This window comes from Strongylocentrotus purpuratus, unplaced genomic scaffold, assembly GCF_000002235.5.
Source record: "Strongylocentrotus purpuratus isolate Spur 01 unplaced genomic scaffold, Spur_5.0 spur5_scaffold_14, whole genome shotgun sequence".
Classification (NCBI taxonomy): domain Eukaryota; kingdom Metazoa; phylum Echinodermata; class Echinoidea; order Camarodonta; family Strongylocentrotidae; genus Strongylocentrotus; species Strongylocentrotus purpuratus.
Genome location: NW_022145599.1, coordinates 22,646,897 through 22,664,402, shown reverse-complemented (window position 1 = coordinate 22,664,402; position 17,506 = coordinate 22,646,897). Strand labels below are relative to the sequence as shown.

Genomic DNA, 17,506 nt, shown 5'->3' with positions numbered 1-17,506 from the left:
ATGTGGTTAGTCATTTTTGTCAAGAAATGAACAACTTGATCTATCTTGCAAGTCATCTTAATCTTTCCACACTATATTTAATCTTTCCATTATAATCCCCCTTTTTCCCCCTTTCCTTCTCCCAGTATTCTTCTTACACCTCCTTTATTAATGGAAACCCACCTCCAAGAAATAACTATAGTTATGCTCAGAAATTATTGTATTCTTACCCATTAATCTACAAGATTCCCCATCAAAGTGTATGAGAGAGGTTTATAAGCAAGATATTCTTAGCATAATGTATACTTTCTGAGCATTTTCTTTCAGAATTAAGCATCAATAGCACAGTTACAGTTATTGTCCTTTCAGATATTTGATACAAATTTCACTTTTGTAGCAATACATGTTGAGAAAGCTTGCAGGGGGGGGGGGGTAAATGATAAATGGAATAGTTCTCCCATCATAGATGGGTCACTGACCAGTATTTCTGATTGATATTCCTGCATTATTCATGATATGCCTGCCGCGAGAGATAGAATCAGGCCTCTGACCATGGCTTATAACCAAACGTTAATTTTGGTTGTCTTTAGAAAAATGTCTCTCACTTTTGTACGCCTTATCACTGTCTAAATTTGTCAAGGAATGTTAGTGGAATCTGATAGGTATATTTTATTATCTTCACTAACTTCATTGTTAAGCACTGAAACATGAATTGAATCCAAATTTCTCTTGTTAATTCCGCTGCATCCATTGCCCACATACCCCATACATTCAGTCCCAACACAGAGAGGCCTCCTGATCTGCTATATGAAAGTACTTTTCAGGTGCTGTTTTGAGGTTAGCCCCAAGGCCCAGCCAGCTTACCTTTAAAAAAACTAGGTCTACCGCACATGATTGGACCTGCTGAACACCAAAAAAGGAAGTGTACTGATGTTTTGTTGTTGTTGTTTGTCTTTGTATAACAATTTTTCTTCTGTTCTGTTCTTCATATTTCTCATTCTGTTGAAATTAAGTGTTATTTAGCACATCCTGTTTCCTAGTGCCACATTGCTTTATAATGAAATCATTCATGCTCTCTTGAAACTTTGGAAATATTAGTCATTATTTCTCAAACGTGAGCAGTATTTTCCAGATTATCGATACCTGTAGTAATTTATAAAACAATGTATGGCATGTCTTTGTTACTGTTGCATTGGAAAAACAGAAGTGGTCTACTGAAGCACGCTGTTATGAGATGGACAAGATGCGTCATTGTTGCATCTCTTCTCTTGTGCCTCCTCTCTCCTGCATGTAGCACTTCTGAAGTAGCCATTAGAATGTCGTCGTGTCCACTTGGTAATTGCCAATTGAAGTGGTGTGAATTAGTGGATTATGCATTATGAATGCTCCGGTTGTCATGATTGGCAGGCAGAGCACGCTGGCTGTATCTTGCCTCCTTGTCTTAAGGAAACACTTTCTCTTCTGATGGAAGATTCAACGAGATGGCAAATGAAATGCATTCTTCAAGCAAGGCTCCATCCCACAGTGAGCTGGTAACCTCCATCGCCTCTATTGGAAATTGCACCGTCTCTGTGGATCGGTTCATTGAGCAAAACAGTTGCCTTTTAGTTGTTGGTGCCAGAGGCTGCTGAGGGTATGAAGTGGCGTACATAATGGATTTGCAGTTGCATACGCTTCACTGAAGGCAATTGCCACAATTCCCTTCTCCCACCCAGCATGCTCGCCAATGCTATCTCTTTGCTCTCCCGAATGTGTCCAGTAGCTAGCACCGGCCGGAGGGCTCGTTTGGGGATGCTTGCAGGGTGTCATGAATTAGTGGATTGCCTGTCATTCTGGTGATGATGGGTGTGATTGTCACATCTAATGTACCATGCTTTACACTTTCATCTTGTCAGACGCTCAGACTCCTGATTACGTCTTACGGCTCTCTGACCTGGCTGAAGTGCCACGTTGTGATGGGTACCTTCGCTCGGAGCCGAGGCTGAGGTGGGCCGATTCGCGCCCATTCTTTAGTCTTGCCTCATTAACTCCGGCCTCTATGGCCACCACTTTGAAGTAATTCTTCACCTATTTTCATCTATTCTGATCTATCTTTCATCTATTCTTCATCTTCTTTCAGTGGTAACTGTTGTCACTAAGACATTGAAGGCCATTTCTTCCATTTTATCACAGTTATTCTCTGGTTTGTGTGCTGACACTGAACATTTGTTCATTAGCTCTGTTGCTTTAGTCAATAGACTATCATTTTACTCTGACAATTCACTGAACTTAACTTTTTCTTATAATTTATTCCCCATTTCATGAGAAGGAATGGGGCACGAGGTAATGACTCTTTGATGAATACTTTGTCCATTTATCACACAAGTTCTGCCTTGTATCCAGGTGCCACTATTGGTTATGATTTGTGCACCTCTTTTCCCACTTGACTTGCTATTGAGATAAGAAAAACATTTCCTGTTGTAGAAAATCTTGACAGTGTATACCCTCTTCACATTGCTGCGATGGAGATTGTATCATATTATCAGTCTTCTCCTATTTGGACCGTTTATGTAGGCATTGTCTTGTGAAATATAGAATTTAAGGAAGATTAGTCATTACTCATGGAACTCTGCACCAAGGGAATAGGGGTGTCTGCATTTCTCTCGCTCTTTCTGCCTTGATGCCTTCAGGTGTGCCATCACACTGCAGTGCATGTCCGTCCGTTCATATCAGCCCTCAAGCATAATCTTCAGGAAATGTGAAATGTGTTAAAGGCTTCCATTGATTTGCTTTATATTCTGAATTTGATTTCTCTGAGGAAGTGAGACTATATGAAACCATAACAAAACCTGTTTCTTTGACCCCCTAAACAGAAAAAATGCTTTTATCTCATAAAATAAAGAACAGTTTTTAATTAAAATTTCTTTGAAGCATAACATCTTCACCCTTTAGACACTAATTGTGCTCTTCTCACGGGCCTTCACCCTTGATAGCCATTACATATTCAAAAGCTTTAATTAATTTTAAAGGATTTAATTGCACCCTCCTGTAATATGTAAAGGATGCAATTCAATTGCAGTTACTAGATGGGGTCACTGCTCTTTCACCACCAGCCAGTCAGTCAGACTTAGGACTGGTCAGAGAAACTGCATCCGCTCTCACGTGAACGCTTGGACCATGGTCCAACCCTGCCTGCATTCCTGCTATGAAATTGACCTTCACTCATATGCAATCAATCGCATTGTACAAGGGGTTTTCAACTAGGGCAGAACAACTTGGTGAAACTTCACACTGCTGAAGCCCTAAGTCTTGTCTTGCTCACACTCCGATGTTGTATCCGAGATGTAACTAGAAAGAATGTTTTATAACACGACTCTGTTTTATAACATTATGTGCAAAGACTAAGGCTGTTTTTCAACATTCACTTGTAAAATAAGGAAAAAATCAAATATTTCAAATAGCGTCTAAGGCCATCTCATGGTAGCTGCGACCATGTAACTCTCAGAATATGCAGTCTTGATATATAATTTCCAAACGGGAAGAGCAAATCTGTCGATTGTAGTCAAGAAACATTGTTTTAAAGCTAAAGGGATATCAGTCTTGAGAGGGAGCTATACAACATAAAGAGTTTATTATTTACAATTTCATCACTTTAGACTCGATTTCAACCGCAACAACGATCATTGAATATTGTAAAATCGCACATACTGTCCAATATGTTCATTTGAACTAAATTGAAGACCCCATACCAAAACTCTGTATTACCTTTAATCACACAGCCAATCAATTTAATTCATTTTTTGTCTGAAAATCAGATTTATATCCTTTATTTTCTTGTTGATGGTCATTTAATTTGTTTTTCGTCTATGGTTCCCTGAACTTCAAGAGGGATCATTTCCTGACATATCATATTTGTATAAGCACTGGAGAGTCTGAGATGCATGGTGCTATTATATTGATAAGGAGATACTGAAGGTTGATGTGTCATCTTTGAAACAAAATATTGATTGCATATCTTTATGCTGGGCACTTCAATTAGAGATGGAGAGGCCGGCAGTAGAAACAGACAGGAATATAGAATAAGGGGAGGAAGAAGAGAGAGAGTGACTGGTTTGAATTGTCTGGGTTTGTGGTGGGATTTTTCACCTGCCATTTTCTCTGTAATTGACCGCGTGGTAATGCATTTTTCGTTCGACCGACTGTGGCTTGCAGAGCATTTAGACTTTCTTCTTGAGGTCACGACCTTGGTGCTTTCACACAGGAATAGGCTACAGTTTAATTCACGTTTGTCATCGGAAAGAGGCACAAGTGTCTGATTATCTGCTATCAGTGGCTTCTTCCAGGCATAATTTAAGTTTGCAAATTACCAATAGGAAAACAGAAAAAGAGCGAGTGAAATGAGTGAATTTCATGGGATGTTTTGATATTAGAAAAGAGAAGTGATTCTTCATTTGAATATTTTGAGGAAGTTGTGGAAAATGGGTTGCTCATCTGGCCAAGCCGTCTTTGGGATTGAACTCTAAGTTATTGTGACAAGCGGCTCTCGATGGTAAATGTGATTGTGATGCCCTCCTAATTCACTCCGCTCGCTAGGGGTCCCTTTGATGCCATGCCGCATCGACCCTCCGTCCGTCCAAAGTCTCCTCCTAGCTGCTGCAGGACATTGTAGCTAATTTTCACCTCTTGAAACCCAACACCCTCGCCCTAATTGGCCAGTGACAGTGCAGATTGTCGCTCAGATTTATATCTGTTACCAAATCCCCCTTTTCTTTTAAGGGGAAAAAAATAGTTAATTTTCTCCACTTTCATGCTTTTGTAATTGAAAATACTATGGCCTATGTTCCAGTTGTAATCAGCTTTCCATTCTTATGCTGATTAGCTTTAAGTTGTCTGATTACTACATTTGATTGGCAGAATTACTTTTTTTTTTCCTTACCCTTGGAGTTTGATCCTCCCTTGTCTCCGCCAAATTCATTGTCCAATTATTTATTTCACCCCCTCACAAAATGCTGCTCCTTTGAAATCTTTACCCCTGATAGTGCCTTGGAGACCAAAATCCTTCATGCTTGTCTCTGTATCTTCGTTCATCCCTCATATTCTCCCTTCTCCCATCCTATGCCCATTCATCTTTCCACCACCAGTGCTCAACCCAGTAGGGGGTCAGTCCCATGATGCCTAGTTGCCTTGGCCAAATAGTACGGCCATCTTGTGGTATATTCATTGTTCTCTTTCTCTTCACCATCTTGTCAATTGGCTAATAAATAGGATGGAAGATCAGGAGTAATTCTCCACTGCATGCACCGAATAAGTTTGATAAATGGTATTTCATGTTCTAAAAAGATGAGAAGCTCATCTGTACTTCCGGGAATGATCGCCATCATTTGGTGACACAAGATTGACTGTATGTTGTTCTTACTTTAAAAAAAAAAAATTCATTTCATTTCATCTCTGCCCTGCCTCTTCCTTGTCATCGTCATCTCTTGAATTGTGCTCTCCTAGCCAATGGAGAGAGAGGTCTTCCATGCTGGGATGGGATACAGTCTCTCTTCTCTGGATGCACCTGCAGGCCACCTTGCTTTACTGGCTGGCGGGATGCTTTTGATATTGAACCTTGCCCCAAGGCCATCTACTTGTCTCTCACTTTCTCTCTCATCGACCCCCCCCCCCTTGACTGTCGACTCAGAATTCTATCTCTTTACAAATCCATTTTTTTCTTTGCTTCACAATATCCAAATCCTTGAATTCCTCAGACAAGTTTCTCTTTGTCCTCTCGTGTCACTGAGAGACTAATCTTTTATATCTGTAGACTTCCTCCTATGCCAGATCACCTGCCTCAATGCTCTTTCTATCTTTCTTTCTTCTTCTTCTCCAAAACCTGCCATGAACGTCTCTTCCTCGCTTTTTCTTTTGCGTTTCCTCTTTTTTCCACTTAGCCAGGGCGGCCACCTGCTTTAACAACCTGCTCACATCATGTATACTTCATCTGACTGTTTAAAAGTGTAATCGCTCAAGAAGTGAGATGATGCATCGTTTGTCCCCACACTCATCATGATTTTTACCCTGAGACCCATGATGCCATAGCAACAGAAACACTTCTTGTTGATATGACAGCACAGATCATTATCTATACCTTCTCCCACTATCCTTTTTAATAACCTTCCCTTTTTTAATCATCTGAACTGACATCATCTTTCATTTCTTCCTTAATTTCTTTTGTTCATTTTTTTCTATCCTTATTTTCCTCCACTTCACTTTCTCTTTCTCTCCCCCCCCCCCCTCTTTCTATCTCTTTCTCAATTTTTCTCTCTTTCCCCTTTTGATCCTTGTTACCTGACTGGGCTGGGTAAGCCCCTTGGCTGGTAGCCAAACATGCACACCCTTAGCCTTAGCCTTAGCCCAAATTGGTTTCACAGAGGGGAGGGGGGCTCATACAGACAGCCTATGTCATTAAGATGGATGTACTCTTGACATTGGTCACAAAGATGTTGCCTACTGTTGCTTTAAGACTTCCACACCTCCTGTAGTTGTGTGGTCCTCTCTGATATGATTATTCTTACCTCCGTTTGGTACGAAGCGATGACAGAACACGTATCATAGCTACAGTCAAACCTGCCTTAGCGACCACCTTTATAGAAAGACCACTTGTTTATAAAGACGACATTTTTTGTTTTCCTTGAACTTCATTTCTCATTGAAACATGTACTTAAGGAACCTGTATAAAAAGACCACCTGTCTATACAGACGACTTTTCTTGTCTCCCTCTAGCAGTATGTGTGTACAGGTTTCACTGTATATGATTAGCATCTTGTTGAAGCAACTTTCAAGTCATGGTCCATTCATATCTCATTCATGTGCATTGTCAGGGATACATTCAAAATTCTTTTGTTTTCACGTTATGAAAGAAATGATGCATGTTGAAATAATTATCCAAATGATAACACTTTTCTTAATCTTTAATGTTGCCATTCTTGCCTTTTCTTTCTTTGTTATGCAGGTATACATTCAAGATGCCCAGCACTGAGTTTGAGTCTGGAGTGGTTCATCAGATCATAGTAGATGACGATGCAGTGTTGCCCCTCTATGAAGGCAAAGTGGTAGGCAAGGTGGAATCTGTCGATGATCACTGAGCAGCATTATCTGTCACCATAGCAACCCGACTGATCCCAACAAGATGGGATCCCTTCTGGATATACTGACATGGAATGAAGCTCGCTCGCTGTCAAGGACACAGAACTAAGAGTGCTTTGAGTTACATGAACAAGTTACATCTCATCACCTCTCCATCTGCAGTGTTCAGTGGATGACATTACCATAGCAACCACTGGGATGACATTACCATAGGAACCACTGGGATTTATTGGGATGCCCTCCTCATCAAGCATGTATGCTTGGTAAAGCCAAGATGGACTTGGACTTGGGAGACTTCTTCAGCTATGTGTTTTCTAATTTAAAACTGACAGAGCAAGATATAGTAATAACTTTTTATACGTGATGATGTGTATCACCGTAGCAACTTTCTCAGGCAACTTTGTATGACGAGGAGTTCAGAGAGTGGAGTAGCATCTTTTTTGTTATTTTAGTAACCATGACAGTGGGTGAAGCCATGTTTCTGGTGAAATTTTTAAATACTTCTAAATTTGTTTGAGGGGCAGGCTAATATATTTGAACGTTTAGTGCTCTCACTTGGTCAGGGGCACTATCGATTTAACAAAACGATGCAACACAGGGAAGGTTGATGGAGTTCAATATGTTTACACAATGCTGATAAATTATATCTATATAGATTCTTTGAGGCAGTGATAATGTACCATTCAGTCACATTTTCAGATCATGTATTATGTTCACAAGGAGAAGTTTAATAGAATGACCCTGTGTTGCAACATGATTTTGCCAAACTTTCACCTGGCAGTGATGGTAGTGCTTGCATGCAAGCTACAAATGGTAAATTGTAATGTAAAAACAAAACAAAAAATGTCAGAAGACAAATCCTTCTTGAGCGAATCAGTCCCCCCAATTTTTTTTTAAACAATTTTTTTATTTGGGTAAATGATTAACAAACGCCTCATTGGGAGAGCTTTATGTATACATAAATTCACCATTTCCATGCTGAATTCAGGTTAAACCATCATCAATTCTTGTTATTGTGGACGTTCTTCATGAATATACGCTCATTTTGTGTGAGTGAATAGAAGAGCGTGATTTAGGGTATTTCCCTTTTTAAGTTGACATCTCAGACCATCCTACCTCAGACTGTTTATTATCATCGCATTGATTTTTAGGTCTTATAAGAAATGCATGATGGAAGTGCTGTTGTGTTGTCAGGCTGCATTTTTACAACATTTATTAGTTCTATTTTTGATTTGTTATTTGTGCATGTTTTTTAGCCTCCATTCTTGAATGAGTAGCTTTGGTTTGCTGTTGGACAGAACTCATATGGATGAGAGGTATGCAAAGTGATGCGGATGCACAAAGAGAGAAGAGGGTCAAGTTTGGGCTTAAACATCATCTACCATGGAGATAACATAATCCAGTGTTTTGATCTCATTATTGATAAGCAGGCCATCAAACCTTGTATATTCTATCTATGGAGGTGCAAAGATTATGCTCTGTTCCCTCCTCAGTCTCCCCCAGTCTCAGTGGCGATATATCACTCGTCTGCTGAGAGCCAGAGAGGTATTAACGCATATGCCTTTTCAGAGTTACTTACTGGTTTGAACAAAACAGCTTCTCAGGATGTTGTTAATAATAAGCCCATCATATCGTTCACAGCAGACATTATGTTGGGTCATTAACCACGACAGAGAGTATTGCAAAACCTGTTATTTGGGCAAGGCATGAATCGAAAAGATGGTTTATAAACTCTTGAAACTTTGAGAAAAAGAGTTTAATAAGCTCCTTTTATCCTTGGAAATAAATCCAAATGTAATTCAAACTGAGGGATCATAGAAACAAATTGAATTCATGTAAGCTTTCCATTTTTCTAGGGATTGATCCAAAATTTATGCAAAGACAGTGTATTGTAAGATCTTGGGGAATAAATAATGATCGACTTACAGCCCTGCCTCAATAATTGATGGATTTATTATTCACTGCAAAGTGCAAACAAGTACAAAACAGCTGTACCGTATTCAATATATACCACTTCTTTGGCTTTTTTTGCCCACCATATTCATTAAATTGGGATTATGTGGAAGTTGTTGAATTTTGTTCCTAGCAAAAATTCTTCTAAATTTGCAAACATACGGAGGAAGTTGCTATAGAACTACCCCCAAAATAAAAAATAAAAATCATCCCCCGAAGGCCCTGCTAAGGAGTGTGATTTATCTAACTCCATGCCAAGCTCTCTGATTTTTTTCCGCATGGCACCAGGGACAAAAATTTGCAAGCAGACATGATGCGCATGTGTACAACTTGCCAAATAACCCTAGATTTTTGTTTGCAGCCAAACTCAGCTTTTTAAAAAAAATCCCAGTGTAAATGATTTGGTTATAAAAAATGCAGTTTTATAAGTGTAACTGAGCCTATTGTAGAGGATTTTTGTACTCTAGTCCTTTTAATATTATTTATTCTATTTGATTTAATGAAGATTAGTTAGTCTCCACAGATATTCTCCACCTGAAAGCAAAATCCTACTACATAGGAAACATAACTCATAAAACATTGGTTATCCTGGTCCTGAACTGCTCGACCCATGTTCACACCTTGGCAGGTTCATGAACTCCTAGCTCAACCAAAACAACACTTCTCCTAAACACCTCACCAATTACCAGAACACTGCATGAGCTAGAAACCACCTGAGTCTTTTGGGCATAAAAAATCAACACCCAGCACAATACATGTAACTGATAATTCCAAGCAATGCCATGGACAAGAATTTAAGCATTGGTGTGGGTCAATGTACATTAAAGGGACTATGTCTCATTTGCAGGCCAAAAAAATGAAAAAGTTAAATTCCAACTGCATTGCATTTGAAAGATAATACTAATTTAGAACTTCCCTAAAAAAGGTGGGGCTTGAAAATGTCTTCAAGTGGGAAAATAACGACTATTAGTTGTAAAATCGACTTTAGGGCTATAGAGCCCAAAAGTAATAGTCTTGATTTTCAGACAAATCATTGTACCGAATGGTCATACGTTTTATGCTGCGCAAAGATTCAATCAGTTTAATCTTGGCCATCACAAAAAGTGGGTTATTGATGTAGAGAAATACTCATGTACCCTTTACAACTCTTTTCATGTATGTTATTACCAAAGAAGAAAAAAAGCCAGTCAGTCACTCAATAGTGTCTGACAGTGAAGTTTAGCAAGTAAACGGTTTTCCTTGCATAATTTGAATATGAGGACACTGCTAACGTTTAAATTTCAGAGATAGGACCTACATGACATATTCATAATTCCTGCAAAGTTCTACAGCATTTGAGGTTGGCTGCAAAAGGGACATAGTACCTTTAAGGAAGAAAATGTTGTTTCTTCCCTCCCTCCTGAGGGCAGTATATCTTGCTCAAGGATTTAAGTTCTTAACGACATGTTTGGACAAAGAATTGCTATATTTTTCTTCTTAAAAGAGAAATAAGGGTCTCCATGGAAAGTTCATTCCCTTGTGAAATATTCTATGTCCAATTTAACAACAATACAAATAATTATAAATGATTATTCAACTCTTGCAAATTAGAAATGTTAAAGAAAACTTAATGCCACAGAAAAAGTGCAGGAATCCGTAGTGCAACCGGTTAGAAATAAAACGTATCATAACTAGTGAAATCATGAGCATCATAGTAAACAAATATTATAATTTGGGTGTTCCCATTCAGTTATATATATATGGAGTCATGTAAACTCTTGAAGATTTATAATTAAAGAAGAAATCCTTGACCTATGCAACAAAAGAAAAGGAGACATTATCTTCAATCCTCTTCTTTTCTGATTTTCTAGACCATTTTAAATGTCAATGTTTTGTATGTTTATAAGGTAAAAAGAAATATGCCAAGTTAGTGATTTTTACTACTAAGAGAGCTTCTTCTGACTGATCATTTCCATGAAATGCCTCAGATGAGCCGAATTTATTGTACTGCATTATTTTTTAGATGATTAAGAAGAAAGCAAGCTTTGTACCGACTTTGTAATATATAGGGCAGACAATATCAGATCATAAATTATGACAAGCTGCCTCTTATTTATGATTGTATTTTTATACCCATGTATTTATAGGGAAAGGTAATAACCTGCCTGTATCCATCCTCTCACAATGTGCATCTTTTCTAGACCATATCAACTAGTATTTAAAAGCCCTTTTGGGAAAGATCAAGCAAATCATAAGTAATGAGTTATTTATTTCCCCTTTCATCATATTATTGATCATCATTATTCATCTGTTTTATTCCTTATTTGCCAAATGACAGTCCTGTCGTAATCACATAAGTACATCATAATTGCTAAAGATAGTATAGTATGAAAGTATTTAATTTGTTTGCACATGTTTTCTTCTGCCATCACAGTTACTCATTAAAGGATTTTTAGAAAATGATTAAGCCCTCATATTTGCTTTCAAGAAAATATCAATAAAAACCTACATTTCTTGTGGGTGTCACAAGTTAGTAATCAGTATCTGTCTCAATTCAGCAAAAATTGAATAAATAATCGTAATTACTGTTACTACATTCAAGTTATAAGTAATTAGAATATCATAATGATAATGACCATCATGATTTCATATCTTCTAATACTATAGCTTAACTCTCATAATAAGTGTTTAAAGAAAATAGAATGTAAGTATGGTTCTTCATTTTTTTATCCAGCAAATGTTTTTTATGTATTGTAAAGTGAAGATGGTGCCAAAAGTGATTATTGAATAATGACCGTATGGAAAAGGTTGTTGTTTTAAAGTATTCAAAAATGGAATAGGAGCAGAGTAAGAAATTGATTTGCAGGATTATCATGAGAAACAATTCACATAAAACGTTTCCCACTCATAAATTGCCAACCCTAAGAGTTCTGAATTTAACACTTAATCAGATCAAGATCTATTTTGTATTTGTTTCATTATATTCAATTCCCTAGATGAACTGGATATTCCAACCCAATTACAAATACATGCCCATTTACACTTTGGGCCTGTTAATCCGTTCCCACTCACTGCTTACACTTGTTTTGTATTCTCATGAATATATAATGGCAAACTAACTGTAACAAATTAACCTTATGACCATGATTTCAGTTATATGATTCAGATTAAGTTGCTATTATTTCCTGTTACATCCTCATGTACTCTTCTAACCTCAAACTATAGCATGTGCTAAGCCAACGTGTATATTTTTTTCTTCTAATGACTGTTTTATAAAATATGTTATGTTAGGCCAAACGTTTTCTTTTAATGAGCTTTTCTCCTCTCTTTATTGTACAATGAAAATATGCCGACAGTGTACAATCTACCATGTTTAGACTCTGTACATGTACTACTTTTTTGTACCAGTCATTTGTGATATGCATAGATAAAAATGCAAATTCTTCGTCTTTTTTAAAAAGAATTTGACAAGAAAACATGATGTTATAATGGGAGGCTCGGTATTTGCCTACCTACAATATCCGTATACATGTAAATAAAGATGACTATTAAATGTGCTATATTTTTAAGCATTACACAAAGTAAAGCTATTTGTACTGTCTTGTTCATGTGGATTGAATTGTATTTGCATCAGAGTGTTGATGTAGGAGAGAGAGAGAGAGAGAGAGGGGAGAGTGAGATGGAGAAAGAGAGAGAGGGGGGATTAGGATGGGGAGTGTGAGAGGGAGAGAGAGAGAGAGAGAGAGAGAGAGAGAGAGAGAGGGGAGGGGGATTAGGATGGGGAGTGTGAGAGGGAGAGAGAGAGAGAGAGAGAGATGGAGAGAGAGAGAGGGGAGGGGGATTAGGATGGGGAGTGTGAGAGGGAGAGAGAGAGAGAGAGAGAGGGCATTGGGAGGGGGAGTGTGAGATGGAGAGGGAGAGAGGGGAGGGGGATTAGGACGGGGAGTGTGAGATGGAGAGAGAGAGACGGGATTGGGAGGGGGAGATGGAGAGAGGGAGGGAGAGAGAGAGAGAGAGAGGGGATTGGGAGGGGGAGTGTGAGGGGGAGTGTGAGATGGAGAGAGAGGGGGAAAGCTATTATTTCTCAAATTACAAAGAGTTTTAGTGTATTTAAATGTGATGGCATTTCAAACCATTCAAAAGGGGATATAAAACCGATTCTGATAACTAAAATCTTGTTTGTAAATACACAGGATAGGGGGTTAATTAACAATCAAAGAAACCACTTTCAAATTGAAAAAAACCCCGTAATGATATTAAGGACGGCATTCGTTCCCTCTTGAAATGCCTAACATACCGCGGTGTGCAGCCGAGATACAATGGCGTCTTATTTTGTTTACAAGCAACAGATTCCTTTATTTTTGTATTGCTGCATTTGTCATCAAAATAAAAACATGCGCGGGTTTAGAGCGAGGCAATAGATTATACATTTAGCCTGACGGTAGTGAAGTAAGAGAAAGAACTCAAGAGAAGATGAAAAAACAGGCACTGAAAATGTGTGAGATGTCATGGGACATCGTCTGCTTGTGCACATCATGTCCGTCATGTGATGTCACACATCTCGGCAGCGTTCGGAGAGCTCTTCATATACCGGGGCTGTATTTTAGCATTTTGTACGTTATAATAATCATTACTTCGAATGTTTCCAAGCATTGAATTTTGATAACCTTGTTTCAACTTTGCAATAATGAAAATAAAGTTTTTAAAATCAATGAATAGCTACTTTAACATTTCTGACTCTATTTTCCAATTGTCCTTGGTAGAAACATAATTTGTGATGACTTTGCATTTAGAAAAAAGTAATATAATAGGATCAAAAATGAATCCAAGGGAGATTCACATTGATGCTAATTCCTTATCATATTCCATTAAAAAAATTCTTAATGATAAATGTTCATAATCAAGATGGATATTCCTCTCACATGGTGACAATAATCAAGGCAAAGTTTTGACTGCAGGAATACACGTTTATGTAAAAGTTTTTTATTCAATCGACTAGTAATTTACACGATTTAAAGCATGCCTTGGACAAAAGGTCACAGACCTCTCCCAAATAATAACACTCCCATAATATTGCGATCACACTCCTACCTTAGTTAGTTAGGCCTTATTCACACAATTATGATGCTGTAAATGCCTTTAAAAATACCACCGTGGCAAAATGAAATGATACATGCGTAATGTCCTTTTGACTATTATTACACATAATCAATGAGAAGGGATCTACAACTAACCTTTTGTTCACCCTACTTCACTTACACTTTAAGGGTTTCATTTTTGCAACGATGATTTTTTTTGAAGGCGGTTTACCAATTCATATGTGAACAAGGCTTGAGGATCAATACCAAGAATTTTTTCAACAATAAGCCCCAAAAGCTTGGCCGGCCTTACTTTAGCCAGGGCTGGGCCCCATCTTATAAAGAGTTGCGAATGATCCAAATCCATCTCCTATCTCTTCTTTACATAGTTGCGATTGATATCAATAGCAAATAAGTTAGGATTGATATCAATTCTGTACAAGAACGTGTAAACCCAGCAGACTAGGAGGGTAGAATTACTTCACTCATATACGCAGCTTCAAATTGACAACCTTTTCATTCTATATAAAAAATAAAAGTACCATAATTCTAAAAATGAACAAACATCTTTGTCATTAATTTCTCACTGTCATTTTATGACTGGACTGATATTTTTGATTAATTTTGTTTATAAAAATGCAGAGATTTGTACAGAATAAAGACCAACACTTTCATTCAACCAGGTTCAACTTTGTTTTCAAAAGGCCGATGAGACCTATCTCGCGGGCTTTATCTGTCCCTTCCATCCTTTTGGCTCTTATTCATATTATTTCTTGGTATTGGTCCTTGTTTGAAAAGCTACATCACTAGGGGCTTATAAACTACTGTCCGTTTGCTATTACATTCAGCTTGACAAGTCTGGCTAGCATCTCAAAAATAAGGAACTTCCAACAGTCATAAGTCATGAATAGAAAGTAGTGGCACTATTTTCTAAGAAAATATTGCAGACTGACATCAAGTCTTCTGTAGATTTTGATTTTGTAAGAAAAACTCCAGATAGGACTTGGAAAAAAATACAAGCATAAGATATTCTGTAGGTGGGTCATACAAAAATGAAGGCAGATTCAATTAAAAGAAATATTACTTGTTACAGAACATGACTTATGGCATAAGAGAAGATATGAACCACTCCCTACAGAAGAAGCCTGTGGAGGTATAACAATGACCTCTTAACAAGTAGAAAGATTCTTTCAAAACATTTTTTAAAAGGTTAATCCTGCAACAAAAGTTGACATTTCCCTTTTAAAGAAGTGATTTGTAATATTTACTTTTTCCATAAAATGAAATACAATGACCAATCGAAAGTAAAGAAAAACAAAATTTGTACGACATTATATTACATTTGTGTGAGAAGGGTTTCCTACAATACATATATCTCATATCTAAATAAAATGTGTCTAATTGTATGGCAGGCAGCCAAACTGCATCATGCAACTGACTGACTTCACAGGTTATTACTCTACACTAATTTGTGCTAAACTCCATAGAGTCACTCATAAATAAATAGTTTTTGTACAAATGCAATTTGTATATCATGAAGTTTATGATCAAACCTGAACAAATATTGCTATAAGGAACTGCAACTGCAAAATTCGAACTACTAAATGAAATAGGCTAGTCTGTTTTGAGTATGCTATAACTATATATATATGTTAATGACTTTTGTTTTCTTATCAGAGCATCTATTATTACTGTGGAATAAGCTTTAGTATATTTAAAATCACATTGTTTTTTACATCCATTTTGCTTTACATGTGGAATGTAACAAATTTCAATCTTTATACAGAAATTAAGGAATTTCATCAAAATGCTAACCCAGATAGCTATAATTACCAAAAAGAAAAAAACCCTCTAAATACGTTATTCTAATTTTCAAAACTATGGTAACTGTTTTATACTGTCAATAAGAATCATCCTAAATCATAATCTTAAAACAAATCAATTACTCCGAAGTAACAGTAATAAATGAATAATTGAAAATGGCCATGGCACTATAGATTATAGAACAAATAAGATAAGGTATGATCAACAATGAGCTTGTAATTTCAAACACATTTTAAATTTAATTTCACTTTCTGCAAATAAACATGATTCTGACTCAACATGTTCCTTTAAGTTCCACAGTGTTTTGAAATGTGTTCTGAGAATCAAAACAAAAGAAGATACATAATCAAGATACTGACTTAGAATTTTTTGAAAACAAGAACAAAGAGCCCATTTCAGTCCAAAATATGCTACCTCCAACTTTTTGTTAAGCTTATAATTAGTCCTTGTTCTGCTCTATGTAGGAAATAACAAAACATTTTTTCATCAAGTTTTTTTCATCAAGAACTTTTCGCACTACACCTTACAAATTTTCAATTTCTCTTCACTTAAAAAAATTCAAATATTTAACAAAGAAAATTACAGAGAAAAAAAAAAGATCACAAAAATATGGGAGAAGTCATGCTTTATTTTGTACCCTGTATATGCTTTCTTATGAACATTGTACATGTCTGTATAAGTTTGCATAAATTAGTTAAATTTCGATCTTTAACCGAGTGTAGTTACCAACTAGAGTATACACAATGGGTAACTATAAATAATATATTCCCTGAATGAAATACTAATGGATGAACGTCTATACATTGTCATCAACATAATGAATCACTAGAAAGTTGTACCTGTTCTCAATAGCAAGCTGTCTATACATGTCTACTAGCACGTATTCTGCAGGTGGCCTTTTATATACCACAGGTTTAAAGATACACGTAGGATAACTATAAAGTATGACTATAAATGACATTCTAATTAGATATTGGGCTAAATTTCAAACTAACATAAACTCAGAGATTACATTTGAATCTTGATCCTGCATTCAAACGAGACATAAGCATTAACATGTTACATTGTATCTCATGTGGTGACAGCATTTACATAGAATATTTGTACATAAGTAATTGTCTACAATTAATTTGCATATAAAAAGCAAATAAAGAGAGCAAGGCAGCACTTCAAAAGAACATGAAATATTGCAATTCCACAAGGGCGGACTGGCCAGTTTTCCTCATGGGTTGGTTGGTATTTTGGATTGAGGGCCGGTTGATTTGTGGTAAAAGCCTGGTTCTCAAATTTGCTTGTCAATTGATGTGCCTGCCATATCTCCATCAGTGATTTTTTTGACAAGTATGGGAAAAATGGGTTAATTCATTTCTAATTGTAGGTCAGGCGGGCCAGTCGCATCGAAATCTCCCAACCACATTTCAGTCCAAGTCCGCCCCTGACCACCCTCCCCTCCCCAACCCCCCCCCCCCCCCCCCACCATCCAAAGAACTTGCAACACATATTATCTCAAACACAAAGGGAGAGAAACATCAAAGCACTTTTTTGTCCATGAGATCTTGACACAAGTCAACAAAAAAAATTGTTTT

The 17,506-nt window shown here is 37.1% G+C and overlaps 1 protein-coding gene across 5 annotated transcripts in view; it reads left to right on the top strand.

Moving 5' to 3' along the window:
* LOC576611 (axin-1) overlaps positions 1-9,239 on the top strand; it is a 40,971-nt gene extending 31,732 nt beyond the window's left edge. For 4 of the 5 annotated variants that reach the window (XM_776899.5, XM_030984485.1, XM_011684131.2 and 1 more), the window contains one exon: positions 6,953-7,108. In XM_776899.5, coding sequence (XP_781992.2) covers positions 6,953-7,085 — 133 coding nt within the window. In that variant the 3' untranslated portion in view covers positions 7,086-7,108. Of the gene's footprint in view, positions 1-6,952 lie in introns of all 5 variants that reach the window. The other variant, XM_003729028.3, reaches the window with a different exon arrangement.
* The last annotated feature ends 8,267 nt before the right edge of the window (positions 9,240-17,506 follow it).